Source organism: Lytechinus variegatus, chromosome 4 (genome assembly GCF_018143015.1).
Source record: "Lytechinus variegatus isolate NC3 chromosome 4, Lvar_3.0, whole genome shotgun sequence".
NCBI classification, from domain to species: Eukaryota; Metazoa; Echinodermata; class Echinoidea; order Temnopleuroida; family Toxopneustidae; genus Lytechinus; species Lytechinus variegatus.
In genome coordinates, this window is record NC_054743.1 from 20,613,888 (window position 1) to 20,628,617 (window position 14,730).

Consider the following 14,730-nt stretch of genomic DNA (forward strand, 5'->3'; position numbering starts at 1 on the left):
TTAACTTATGGTATCACTCTCATTACTATTACCATTTTAAAAAATTATGATCAGTAATATTAATATTGATATCACCATCCCCATTTTCCGGGCCATTATCAGTAAAATTATCATCAGCATTATCATTATCACGATAAAAATATTGATATTATTATCCTTATCAATTATTTTTTTATCATCAACAATCATCATCATCAAAATCGTCATCATCATCATCATCACCATAATCATCGTCGTCGATATCATCATTCTTTATTGCATTCCTGCAATGATCACGAGATACAATCCATAAGTCATAACCCCGCGTGATCATACGCCAGTGTCGCTCTTATCCGGGCTCGACTGCGATTCCCCATTGACACCCGCCTTCAGTTCGACATCGCCCATGCCCTCGTTGGTGGCCTCAACCGCGGGTGGCTTCTCTTCGGCTGCGGGCTTGAGGTCGCCGACCGAAGCTTTCGACGAGAAGTGTTTGCCGTATTCGTGTTTCTTCGACCATTGGGCGTAGTAGATCTTGAGGACGAGGAGGATGAGGAACATCTCGCAGATGACCAGGATGTGGTAGATGACTGGGTGAGGGGAGAGAACAAAGAATTTGGTTAAAGGTTTTTTTTTTGTTAAAGTTTTTAAGACCGGGGCCAAAATAATGTGGTCACATTATTGAAGAAAAACGAGAACATCTTTTTAGAACAATCAAGAATTTAGCCGCAAACAAAGAGCAATATAGTCACCAACAAAGCTTTTATAATATCATACAAAAAACGAGTTGCTATGACTTTTTTCTCGAAAGATGCATGAGGGATAGACATACCCCCTCCAGTGACACTAGTGGTCTCTGAAGAAAATACGAAGTACCTGTATCACAATGAGTCCAAGGGCGGCGGAGCGAAGCTGAAAGTGGGGGCACCTTTTCTTTCGAAAAGGGCACTATAATATCTTAAAACAAAAAATTACTTATCTACCCCATTTACATGACTCATGAAAGGCGTATTGAATATGATTACGTTTTCCCTGTGCAGCGTTTGTTTCGAATAACAACAGCCTCATATTCCTCGAGATAATTATGTGAAATTCATAAATTTAAAATGAGTTTTCCAGAATCATATAATAGGAACACTTGTTCCAAAGGAAAATGGACGCGATCAGAACATTAACAGACTGAACGTTTTGAACAAACTACATGTAGATAGATAGGGTTAAGGATGCACTTGCAGAAGGGATAAATAAAGAGAGAAATAATGAGAATCCGGGCATGCACGAAGCATGAAAAGTGATAAGAAGAACAGACACCAATGAAAAGGAAAGGGGCACTCGTTAACACATATTAAGACGGGTCCTTCTCATGTATGAAAGGGGCACAGGACGTGTTTGTGAGAGTCACTTTTCTTGGGTAAAAAGGGACATTGATTCGAGAAAGTACTCTTACAAGAAGGCAGGGGACTTGCTCACACATAAAATGGGTCCTTCTCAGACTGGTGAAATGGGCACAGAACACGTTCTTAAGGGGAGTTTTTTGTAAAAAAAAGGCACTTATGCGAGAAAGGGCACTTGTTAACACCTGCAACTAAAACTGCTTGATTTTTCAAAAATAATAAAAAGATGAATCTTACGCGTTCCTCTTGCTGGCGAATTAAATGCTCCGGAACACGGGATGGCATTGGCCGCGGAGAGGGCGGCGATGATCATGTTCTGTAAATTCGTCACGATGATTACGCATTTGAGGACGGCGAACTTTACGCCGATCATGAAGTGTCGGAGGTGTCTTAGCGTAGCGTTGTACATGACAGAGAGACCATAGACAGCAACCAGAGAGGATATGAGACTGATGATGGTCAGGTAGAGAAAGGCCGAGTCAGGTCCGATCTGTATGGACAAATAAAAGAATGGGATCGTGATGGAAATATTAAGGAACATGAGAGACAAAAAAGGCAGTATAAGACAGAGGGTGGGATGTGATGAAAGTGAGAGTGAAGGAGTAGTGTGGATGAGAGGAAGACAATGGGGTCACTGTCTCTCAGATAGTAACTCCATGGACAGATAGATGGAGAGAGAGGGGGTTGGTAAGTATGAAATCAACAAAACAGCCTAACATATTCAATAATAAAAATAGGCCTACAACGTATGCCCCCACCCCCCCCCCAAAAAAAAAAATGGAGTAGAGACCCCTCTTTTTTAGGGGGGTATTTGGAAAAGAAAAAAAAAACTCTGCCTTATCCCTTCCTCCGTTCAATCCTGGTGTGTGTTTCATAAAGCTGTTCGGTAGTTAAGAGCGACTTTAAGAACGACTGGTGGTCCTTTCTTGTGGTAAATGGTATATTCAATGGCGATGGTTTAGCGCGTAAGAAAGGATCACCAGTCGTCTTAAGTCGCTCTTAACTTACAAACAGCTTTATGAAACAGCCCCCTGGATCCAGAAAAAAATCTGAATGCTAGCTATCAGCCGATTTCCCATTTATAGCTAGTTCGTAATATGAGACAGTTTCTTGACCTCAATTAAACATATATCATTTCCTTTTAACCACACATTAAGTGATTAAGTCATTATTGGCCATCCTTGTCTCACTTACTCTAGGTGCATAGATTCCATCGGTCCATAAAATAGCCCCAATGATGGTTGTTAGGGGTCTGAGGTAAACTGCTTGCAAGACTAGCACTCTCATCCCGTGGAAGTGGTCCCTGCAAGAAAATTGAACCAAGAATACAATATTATGATTCTGTTGTCATCAAAATAAAGCCGAACATGCACTTATACCCATAACAAATGTCGATTATCTTTTAAGGTATTTGCAGCCCTGAAAGCCTTAATATAATTTTAAAAAATATTACGTTGCATGACCAAAAACAATACCATCGAAACATAGCGTACGGTATATAAATTTTTAATCGAATTTTTACATGGCCTCCCCCCCCCCCCCCCCCGGCCCCAACACAACACTTTTGCCGCCCTGGTAGGCTGGTAATGGACAAAATGATAAAAATGATATTTTCAAATCGAATATTCGTCGGCCAAAATAGGCCTAACGCGGATTTAGATTGGAGATACCGCTTACGTCTTTCAATTGAAATTATAGCTCGTGGCTTGAAGACTAAATACAAAATCCATGATTTTTATTGTTTCGTAAATTTACGCAAAACATACAAAAATGTTGCTTTCATTGGCCTTCAAACAACATACTGAGTGGTGCAAATATACATGAAAAACAAATCGGCAAAACTGATTTGTCATTCCTCTTACATACATTAAAGGGGAGAGGTTAGAATTGGGTATTAAAAAGTACGATTGGCATGGGAATGGGAATAGAGAAACAATATGAGAACAACAATTTTGGCTGGGGAAAATTGTAATAGAATTCAGACTTACATGAAGACAACCTTGGGTAAGCAGGGGCAGCAGCACGTAAGGGGTGGGGCCGAGAGGGATACCTCGACCCCCTCAAGATGACGTTCCATTGCTTCAAGACCTCCATAGTAGTCGATGATCAGTAGAACGAAGGTATACAACGTCACAGACAGGTACCTAAGGAAGAGTAAAGATGGAGACGTAGTGTTAGGAGTATCGTAAGAGGAGGGGGAGGGAAAGTAGTATAGGAGGACGCACGCGTGGAGTAGGATTGGGAAGTGGATGCGGAAACGGAGAACGATGAGGAGGAGGGGAAGAAAAGGAGGAGAAGTAGCCGGAGGAGGAGGGAGAAGATGATCAATTATAATAGTTAATTTGCAATTTTGATAAATTTTAGGACTAAAAAGAAGAATTTATCTTGTCTACTTATCACTCCAAAGTAAGATCATTAGACTGTTGTTGGTTTTTCATAGGCAGCAGGACCTATTCAGCCCCCCCCCCCCACTTTCCCAAATTGCTAAATCGTATTTAATGATTAAAGTACAAGTCCATCCCAACAAAATCTTGATTTGAATAAAAAGAAAAAAAATTCAACAAGCACAACACTGAAAATTTCATCAAAATCGGATGTAAAATAAGAAAGTTATGGCATTTAAAAGTTTCGCTTATTTTCAACAAAATAGTTATATGAACGAGCCAGTTACATCCAAATGAGAGAGTTGATGACATCACTCACTCACTATTTCTTTTGTATTTTATTATATGAAATATGAAATATTTTGATTTTCTCGTCATTGTCATGTAAAATGAAGTTTCATTCCTCCCTAAACACGTGGAATTCCATTATTTTAACATTTTGTGCTTTAGGCAAGGAGGTCCTAATTGTCAAATTCGTAAAAATTGAAATATTGTATAATTCAAACAATAAAAAACAAAAGAAATAGTGAGTGAGTGACATCATCGACTCTCTCATTTGGATGTAACTGGCTCGTTCATACAACTATTTTGTTGAAAATAAGCGAAACTTTGAAATGTCATAACTCTTATTTTACATCCGATTTTGATGAAATTTTCAGCATTGTGCTTGTCTGATTTTTCTCTATTGATTCAAATCAACATTTTTCTGAGGTGGACTTGGCCTTTAAAACATTATCGGAATGAATTATTTTTAATCATCTCAGGGGCACACATAAAGGCAAATAAAGAAAAGGGTATGTGAATGGTAAAATCTTATGAATACACGTCTACAAGAAACAAAAATTATCAACAACCAGTCATAATTGTCAATTTGCAATTTGGATTAATTTTAGGACTAATCAGAAAGAAATGACAATCCATACTTACAAACTAGATCCCCAACCTGTTATGAGCGATGCCCGTGGAAAGTAAACTCCTGCTAAAGATGTGGCTGAGTAGATCTTGGAATTTTTGATAAAGGAAAAAAATGAAAATGAATATAAAAAATTACACAGATATTTGGCATAGATTATGAACTATTCCTATACAAACAGTCCATTTGCCTATCATGCCTATATGGAAGTGCATATTGGACTCTTTGATATGATATTGAGCACTCAGATGATAAAATAATCAAAATTGTATAAAATTTGTCCGTTTCACACTGGAAAGCCTTTATCATAACTCTTAATAATTGCTCAATTCCTCTCGCTCTTAGTTTATTAATTTTGAATAAAGAGGTTAATCTTAAAGAAACTTTAGGAGGACTTTGGGAAAATAAAGTTAAACAAAAATATTAAAAGCAACTTTTTATTAGAAAATGAAGGGCAATTATAAGATTGGGGAACAAATCTGTAAGTACTGTAAGCTACTTCTGCATAAGTGGTGACCAGTGTCCCATTTCCCAAATACGTGTTATATAGCATATACACAAGTTCTGTAACAAGTTCATAATCAGCCAATCAAATTGAATTATATCAGTAGCTTTAAACTGTTTTATGAAACGAGCCCTGTTCTGAAATCAGAAATATCTGTCAGCTCTATTTCCATTAGCTGAAATTTAAATCCAATGCTTTTTTTTTACTTATTGGTTACAAATATTTACCGGTAATTAAATGTTTACTAAATGTAAGGGGGAAGGCGTTCTGAGATCAATTTCACTCTCTTTGAAACTACAGAAAAGTTGGGCTCTGTCATTAGCATAATAATTGTGCTAACCCTTAATAACTAATTAAGAACGATTCGAATTACCGGCCATGCCTTAAGTTGGACGTAACTCCCAATCAGGTTTATGAAAACCATGCAGATACAAAGTTACCAGCACAAATGAAACCCAACCTTAAAAATAAGCAGTAAGTGCTGGATTATGAATTTATATCTTTAAAAAAACTATTTAACAGTAAAATGGAAGTAGTCATGATAATGATAACCAAACACTCTTAAAACAAGTCAGTCAAATTGACTAGACCAGTAGTCCAGCTGGATGAAAATGATATATCTAGTCACACTTCTGAATTATATTCTAGTCAGAAATAACTCTTTATTTAGTAAAATACGACTAAAATAGTCAAATATGACTAGAATATCAGTTGCACCCAGCTGACCCTATATCTAGTCATTACTGATTACATTACATTACTGATTTGTTTTTAGAGTGCAAAATTAGCCATAAAAAATCTTACTGGAAAAATTGCAAAAAGTCGAATAAGGAATATTCTCCTGCTTTGACTTTTAACACGATGCCTGATCCGAACATACGAATGTATGAACATAATAATCGTAGCTACAGTTAGTAGAGATAGGATGACTAGAAGAGCTATACCCCCTCCGAAAGATCCAAGAACTATAAGATAATAGGAAACAGAAATTATGATTATAATAATAATTATGATAAAGATAATGTTAATGATAGTGATAACAATCATGATAATATCAGTAAAAACGATGCACTCTTAAAACAAATCAGTCAAGTTTACTATGCAAGTAGTCAGCTGGGTGCAACTGATATGCTAGTCACATTTCTGACGTATATTCTAGTTAGAAATAAGTAGTAAAATACGACTAGAAAATAGTCAATTATGACTAGAATAACAGTTGCACCCAGCTGACCCTATTAAGTAGTCATTTTTTACTGATTTATTTTTAGAGTGTGTGATAATAACAATACTTTACTTATAGTAATTGTACATCAGAAAAGAAAAAAAAAGGTTTTAATGACGGGAAGCTATGCATGCACTCTTAAAACAGTTGAACAAAAAGTGTATAACTTTTGACCAACCCTGCGCAACATAATACTGTCCACGCAACCATTGGTGAAAATCTGCCAAGATTTGGTAATAAATTTGCTCGATTGGATAAGAATTGCCCAGAATATGTATATTTTTTACCAACATACATTACCCAACACAGTGAACAGTATGTTCCCAACATTTGAAGTGTGTGGTATTTGATATTTGTGGTTATGTTTTTAAGAGTTGCAGAATTACTCTGACCATACGCTATATAGGGGTGTATTCTCTTTTCATCAGAGGTGTAGGCGTACGTCACATTGGAGGCAACAATGCCCCCCCCCCCTTCCCACAAATGAAAATGAACTAGAGAAAATAGTTTGGGATCAGAGGATTTTGAGGAGAATTGTGTGGAGAATTGTATTTAACTTCATTGCAAGTATATACGAAGAGGGCCCCTCGCCTGGCGCCTTTCGTCTTAGATCTTAATTTTCCTTATTGTCAATGAACTAAAAAGTTTGAACAGTGCGCCAAAGTTATGTAATCGAAAAATTCGAAATTGAATAAATTCATAAACAATAAGTTTATCCATGCATGCACTGTTGCATTGACATAAGAGAGGTGCATTGCGTAAGAAAACAAATTAGGCGCTCTTTTTTTGTCTGTTATGGTTTATTGAGCAAGAATAGTGGGATACTGCTGTGGGGATTGGGTTTTGATACTGAATTGCTAAGGCTTTTTATGCTGGCACCGTGTCATGAAGGCTAGATTATTTCTCAGTGTGTAAACACTATAGATTGGAATGTTTTATGACATATCAACAAAGTGATAATTACATATGTGAACCCTGTTTGACTCTTTCAGTAAAGATATGTGCCGGATTTGTGTCACTATAAATAAATCAGACTGTTCCTAGGACTGCTAACCCATACATAGATTAAAATATGATATTGCCATATTAGGCAAAGGCTTATGAATGAACATATGTTCTGACAAATGACCGAGGATTGGTAAATGACCTCTATAAAAAAAAAGACCTATAGAAATATTATATCTGGGGAAACTCCTATTCAACTCAGTATAACCGTGAACTACTCATACAAAAACAACAAACAAGATAACACGCTTATAGGCTAATATAGATCATTAGCGACAGTTGCACACAGATGGGGGTCTTGGGGGCTCTTGTGACCAAGAAAAAAAAGAGAGAAAAAAAAAAAGAAAATGAAAAGGAGAAGTGTGAAATATTGTTTTATTTTCTTAATATAATCTCAAAATCTCTCACAAAATTGATTTTTTTAATGAAAATGACGAAATTTTTGCTCGCTCGTTTCCCTCGCTCGCAATTGACTTTTTTATGAATTCTGCCCGTGATACGCCATATCCAGCCCCTTCGAAATTTTTCGCTCACTACCGAAGAGGGCCCCTCGCCTGGCGCCTTTCGTCTTAGATCTTAATTTTCCTTATTGTCAATGAACTAAAAAGTTTGAACAGTGCGCCAAAGTTATGTAATCGAAAAATTCGAAATTGAATAAATTCATAAACAATAAGTTTATCCATGCATGCACTGTTGCATTGACATAAGAGAGGTGCATTGCGTAAGAAAACAAATTAGACGCTCTTTTTTTGTCTGTTATGGTTTATTGAGCAAGAATAGTGGGATACTGCTGTGGGGATTGGGTTTTGATACTGAATTGCTAAGGCTTTTTATGCTGGCACCGTGTCATGAAGGCTAGATTATTTCTCAGTGTGTAAACACTATAGATTGGAATGTTTTATGACATATCAACAAAGTGATAATTACATATGTGAACCCTGTTTGACTCTTTCAGTAAAGATATGTGCCGGATTTGTGTCACTATAAATAAATCAGACTGTTCCTAGGACTGCTAACCCATACATAGATTAAAATATGATATTGCCATATTAGGCAAAGGCTTATGAATGAACATATGTTCTGACAAATGACCGAGGATTGGTAAATGACCTCTATAAAAAAAAAGACCTATAGAAATATTATATCTGGGGAAACTCCTATTCAACTCAGTATAACCGTGAACTACTCATACAAAAACAACAAACAAGATAACACGCTTATAGGCTAATATAGATCATTAGCGACAGTTGCACACAGATGGGGGTCTTGGGGGCTCTTGTGACCAAGAAAAAAAGAGAGAAAAAAAAAAGAAAATGAAAAGGAGAAGTGTGAAATATTGTTTTATTTTCTTAATATAATCTCAAAATCTCTCACAAAATTGATTTTTTTTATGAAAATGACGAAATTTTTGCTCGCTCGTTTCCCTCGCTCGCAATTGACTTTTTTATGAATTCTGCCCGTGATACGCCATATCCAGCCCCTTCGAAATTTTTCGCTCACTACCGTACGTCACTGGTTAGCAAACAAATAGAAGAAATATACTAGAGATAGAGTTGGCACATAATTATAACAGGGTTAAATGAATGGATATTCAAATGAGTAAAATATTTAAGTACGAACTTACAAATTGCCTCCTCCGTTGCTGAATTGACTTGGGACGAACAGCCGTCAGTAGACGAATTGTCGCTTGCCATCACCATTTTGTATTTCTTAATTTATAGCTTGGACACTTAATTCAAAAGTTTTGGTTGCTGTCGTTGCTGCTACTTCTGCTACTGTTTTTGATATTGTTGTCGTCTATGCCGTTTGGTAACTTTTGAATCACCTCAACTCGTCTGCATGAGTCCACACGTGGGATGATTTGATGATGGTCAACCTTCAGGTTTCCAGATCATTGACCATTAAAGCTAGCTGGGTAGAGTTCCCTCGACGTCCAAGCTTTATCCTTCGACGTCTGCTCCTCAGTCAGTGAAGACTCTTTGCTGCCTTTATTGTTTGAAATTAAAAAAAGAATGTAATTCAATTGCCTTTATTCTGCAGTCAAGCGAAGCTCTTCAACTCTAAATGGTAACGTACGTAGAGTGATTTTAAACCAGAAAGCAGCATAATATACTGGTTGCTTTGGTCAGTAAGTCCACGCTTTGACCATGTTGACCATTACGTCTTGAATATCAATAGGTACGATATATTAAAATCGCGTCGACGGTATAAAAGGAGGCAGCGTTCCAGACTAAGTACTCATTACACATAATGATTTTAAGAATCGAGATTAAAGGTTCCTATATACTTCCACGAAACGCTTGTTGAAATTTTGCTATAAGGGAGTACAAGTTTCCTGATGACCAAATGGAATATACTCGCAATCAATGCTTCCTACAGTACTACGCTAATGTATTGTATGATTAAAGGATCTATTCTGCTGGTACCCCATATTGATGTAAAGAAAATGAAACAAGCAAACAACATATTTTGATCTACATTGCGTAAATATCAAGATATTGAGTGACAAATATGACCTTAACCGAGACAGTATAAAACATGCATTTGGTGATGGACTGGATGAAATAATGATTTTTTTTTAATTCAAACGGAAATCTAATTTTGTGATGGTTTGACAAACTATACCCAGGAAATAATATTATATTTCGACGTTTTTCTTTTCCTTTTGACCTTTTCCTTTATTTTGACCTTTTCTTTGCCCGTAAAGTCCCCCATCCAAAACACGGAGCATAATAAAGTGTAAAAGAAAATGACGTCGACACTCATCTGTGTCGCGCATTTACATTTTTTGGGGTGAATTCAAGGAAACCGGTAAAACCCCATACCTTAATCAACATCCAAATAAAATTGATAGTATTATTATGGAATAGCCTTCCTGAAGACATAAAAAAAATGTACCTCTGTCGAAACTTTCAAAAGTCTTCTAAAAACTTTGCTATTTAACTCTTAGCTCTTTATGCGCCTTGAGCACTCTACAGAGTGGATTTGGCGCTTTACAAGTCTCATTATTATTATTTATATTATTGTCCGATTGTCGAAGATCGTTTCGTATATAGCCATTGATTCTGGATAGGACGGTAGCACGGTATCACAAGTATTGTCGTTTGGAGGAAATCAAGGGACTCTCCCAGAGTGGGGCAGAGGTTGACCGCCCCTTCAATAATTTCTAAAGTAATGAAGTAAACTGACAGATGAGAAAGTGAAGAAAAAAGTGTAAAAAGGGAGAAAATATTGAAAAATATGACGTCACCTTTAGATCGTCTCGCCCTCTCTATCAAATATAATTAAAAAAAAAAAATATCCTAGCACTGTACCTGAACAAATGATGATGACACCACCTTAATTGTCTTCAAAATGGTAGATGCACAAAAATATACAAAGCCTGACCATGATAATGATAGTAAAATGGCACTACTATACAGCGCGTCCCAAAAAAAACTATACACTTTTGAAATGGCCGCCAAATAAAAAATCTAGCACTTTGGGGAAAAAGACTCTCATATATGGAAAGCCAATGAAGTCAACTTTCAAATGACACCAAAAAGTTGGAAAAATATTAATGCTTGAGCGAGCACTGCCCACTGAAACAAAGGCTATGAAAATTAGGGTGGGCTGGAATTAGCCTTCCAATTTCTTTCAGTTTTTGAGAGGCAAATCATTTCGAACTTGCAAAGTTAAGGGCGTTGTGATAAATTAATGATCAACCTTGATCAGTTTTGATAGCTTAAGCAAATTTTTTAAGTTATTAAATTGAACTTTTATGCATGAGTGAACACAAATTACACTTTTGGAGCAGCATTTCAGCTTTATCATTTGGATCTCTTTTGGGGCAGCATTTCAACTTTATCATGGCGATCTCAGCAATGTGTTCATGGGAGTCGGCCAGTCGGGAGAATAGGGGGTGAGATAGGGCTTAAGTAGGAGAAGTAGGTTGATGGAATAAGGGTCAACAGAACATTCAGCCCCGCCCCCTCCCTCTTTCCCACCCTCCCCTCCTGTTGAGAGACTGATGGCTATTCTTATGTACGCGTGAAGTCCAGAGCAGAATGTTGGTTTAATGATTAATTCTGAATTAGGGCATCAACTTTTTCCTATCAATCATTCAATCAACAATTTATCAGTAAATTAAGTCATTCAATGTGCAATGTGATCAATAAAACATTCATTTTTTCCAATTAATTATTTCATTAATCATCATAATCATCAATTTTTTTGTTAATCATTCAAACTGACCATCAGCCACCGGTCACTTGGCAGTTAAGTTTTGAAAAGGCTACAATCCGGGAGATGAGACAGAGAGAGAGAGAGGGGGGGGGGCTGGAAAATGGAGGTCAAGAGGGGAGGGTACCTATGACTTTTAATTTGTAAAAGGACAAAAAGAAGAGGAATACCCTTTTAACCAAGTCTTAGCATACCTCGCCCTCTTGCTTGTAACAGGTACATGTACCATCACATTACTCTGACTCTCATGAACACACTTCTGATGTCCACAAGATGAATATGCTACACTAAAATTGCATTCCTGTTCACTCATGCAGTACATTTCAATTGAGTAATTCATGAAATTTGCCTATTAAAACCAAAACTTATCTCACTCATGAATAGCAGAACACCCTTAGCTTTGTAAGTTCCAAAGGAATAACCTCTCAATCATTGTCAATAAACTGTATGGCTAATTCCTGCCCAGCCTAGCCAAGCTTAGTCTCCCAGGAGGAGAGAAGTGGGGGGAGGGGGTAGAGATGGAGGGAGGGGTTGCTAAATGTTCTGTTGACCTTAAGCCCATCAACTTACTTCACCTACCTAAGTCATATTACCCCCTCTTCTCTGACTGTCATGAACACATTGTTAAGATCCACATGATCCACATGATAAAGCAGCACTAAAAATTGCAATTCATGATCACTCATGCATTAATTTTCAATTTAATAACGTATGAAATTTTCACAAACAACAAACTGATAACATCTGATCTTTAACTCACCAAATAACCTTCAACTTTGCAAGTACCAAACAAAAAATCTGAAAGAAATTGGAAGGCTAATTCCAGCCCACCCTAATTTGCATACCCTCTGTTTCAGTGGGCAGTACTCGCTCAAGCATGAATAATTTTCCAACTTTTTGGTGTCATTTGAAAGTTGACTTTATTGGCTTTCCATATCTATAAGTCTTTTCCCCCAAAGTGCTACATTTTTTATTTGGCAGCCATTTCAAAAGTGTATAGTTTTTTTTTGGGACGCACTGTATAATTCCTTGTATAAGGATCTTGTTTCCTGTGTGGTTATTTCATGGTTTCCTTTCGTCATTGTCAATATAAACCAAAAAAATATGAAGCTATAACTTTATTAATTTACATCCGGGTTTTTATGTTACTGAAATCTTAGTGCAACATAATTCTCTCACTATTTGTACGAATTGAATTATTATTGGGTCGGACTTTGACCTTAAATAGAAGTGCAATGAGTTTGAGTTTCCTGACCTGTAGAAGCAGCGTAAAAAGAGAGTATTATTATACTCATCAATAAATTTCCCGGAAATCCAAAGAATTATATGAATTGATATTATGACGTCATTGTCGATCTGCTCGATCATAATTATGTTGTGTATCATAAATTCCCATAAATTACATCTCTTTATAATTCAAGATAAATGAGGATTTTTTTTTCTGAAGGAGGATAATGTGCCATGCTTATCACGTTCGGAATCACCTGTATTTTAGACCTCCGGGAGAAAACTTCATCCCGAGGTGTTCTAAAAGATGATTTTAATGATAAAGCGGAAATTAAAGTCTTAAACCTCCATCCATGATATATATTCACACCAAGATAAATTTGAATTTGCATCCTAGCTGTGTGAATTGGTCCCAGGTTATTCATATATTTTTAAGTCCCAATTCGATTAGTCCAGACCCCTTATACCGCCTCAAAGCTCAACATGTAAACTTGAAGGGCAGGGGGGGGGTAATGCGACTTTTAATGTGATTCTCACTGTCTCTTGTGCTTTGAGGAAGGTAACTTCCCTCACAGATGCACCAAACTGGACGGTTCGATTTATGTCAGGTCAATTAGAAACTAAAAGGAGGATATAATATATTTTTTTTCAATTCGAGCACATCTTCGGCATAAGGGTAGACGTCAGCGCGTTTCTCATTAAGAAACAATCACCTTAACCGTTAAAGCCCCCATCCCCGACCGCATCAATGCACATTATAGTCCTAAAATTTCTAATTCCCAAAAGGGGGAAATAGTCACCCGACTATGATATTGCTAATAATATGAAACACACACGAAGTATATTATCTTTTAGAACTGAATAAGGCTATATAGAAGGGTTAAAAACCTATATTTGGGAGGTAAATGTGAACGAACGTCAAGGGTTTAAAAAAATTGTGGATTGATATCGATTCAAGCAACGAGATGACATGCAAATATTCCACTAGTATTTTTTTACAGTTCTTCATCTCGAACCGACGCGATTATATTCTCAAAACAATTTTAAAGATACTCAGGCTACCAACACGTTGTCAACTGACGGATATTGCATGCAGGAACTCCCACTTCCCTACAGTCTGCATGCATGCATGCAGTATTTTGCTTTGGCCTTTCAATTTTTTTTATGACCAAATCATGGAAATACTAAACACAGATTACAATAAATCATCAATTATCGTCACAAATTATCTGTATGCTTTTATATCTATGCACCCCATGTATCGATTATAACATATTAACTGTTATCAACTTCCACGCTACCCATTACTCTGCAGAAAAAAAAGTATAAATAGAAAATATTTTCTTACCGTCAAAGAGAACCTATCTGATGATCGGTGTGCAGAGAAAGTTGTCCTATAAAGAAACCTATGCGAATGGTCAACAATGATACATAGTATAATATACACAGCTCGATATAACTGCATGAATGGTTTTAATCATGGATTTTAGAAGACGGATGGACAAAGGCCTATTATCAGTGTCAGCAAGACAGCAAGGTTATAACTCTCCATGGCTCCACAGACAGTACTCTGTAGGATGCGAAAGTACTGGAACATCATGGTTGACTTATCAGAGGTAGTATTATGTAATACTTCATTGGTTTTTCATGTATGGCTTCAATCGATACATGGGTTGCATAGATATAAAAGCATACAGATCCCCAGTGCCAGTCTAAAATTATATATTTTAAAGTCAATGCTAGGAATATAGTCTCAATTTATGCTGAGATCAGTATTGTTTAGGGCAGGGTTATAGGTAAGAGTATCCAGGTATACTCCAATATTATGCACCCTGATATAATTATTTTTTATGAATCCCTGGGTAAAAACGTGTAGAAAG

The 14,730-nt window shown here is 36.7% G+C and overlaps 1 protein-coding gene across 2 annotated transcripts; it reads right to left on the bottom strand.

Annotated features, from left to right (window-relative positions):
* Positions 1–264: 264 nt before the first annotated feature.
* LOC121413589 (organic solute transporter subunit alpha-like) lies at positions 265–14,392 on the bottom strand. 2 transcript variants are annotated; one of them, XM_041606462.1, is made up of 8 exons: positions 14,199–14,392; positions 9,027–9,384; positions 5,980–6,140; positions 4,685–4,758; positions 3,362–3,517; positions 2,568–2,676; positions 1,611–1,863; positions 265–569 (listed from the first exon to the last, which is right to left on the bottom strand). In XM_041606462.1, the coding sequence occupies exons 2-8, from the start codon at positions 9,100–9,102 to the stop codon at positions 310–312; spliced, it is 1,089 nt and encodes a 362-aa protein (XP_041462396.1). In that variant the 5' UTR covers positions 9,103–9,384; positions 14,199–14,392; the 3' UTR covers positions 265–309. The 2 variants fall into 2 exon arrangements, with proteins under 2 accessions (XP_041462396.1, XP_041462395.1); XM_041606461.1 differs by having other exon boundaries at positions 9,027–9,388.
* Positions 14,393–14,730: the final 338 nt, after the last annotated feature.

Bases quoted from the DNA above. Each gene is read 5' to 3' on its own strand.
- LOC121413589 (XM_041606462.1), bottom strand. From the start codon at position 9,102: ATGGTGATGGCAAGCGACAATTCGTCTACTGACGGCTGTTCGTCCCAA. The intron at 1,864-2,567 runs GTAAGTGAGACA...TTGTCCATACAG, and splicing joins ATGGAATCTATGCACCTAGA to ATCGGACCTGACTCGGCCTT. The intron at 570-1,610 runs GTAAGATTCATC...CCCCTCACCCAG, and splicing joins TTCGCCAGCAAGAGGAACGC to TCATCTACCACATCCTGGTC.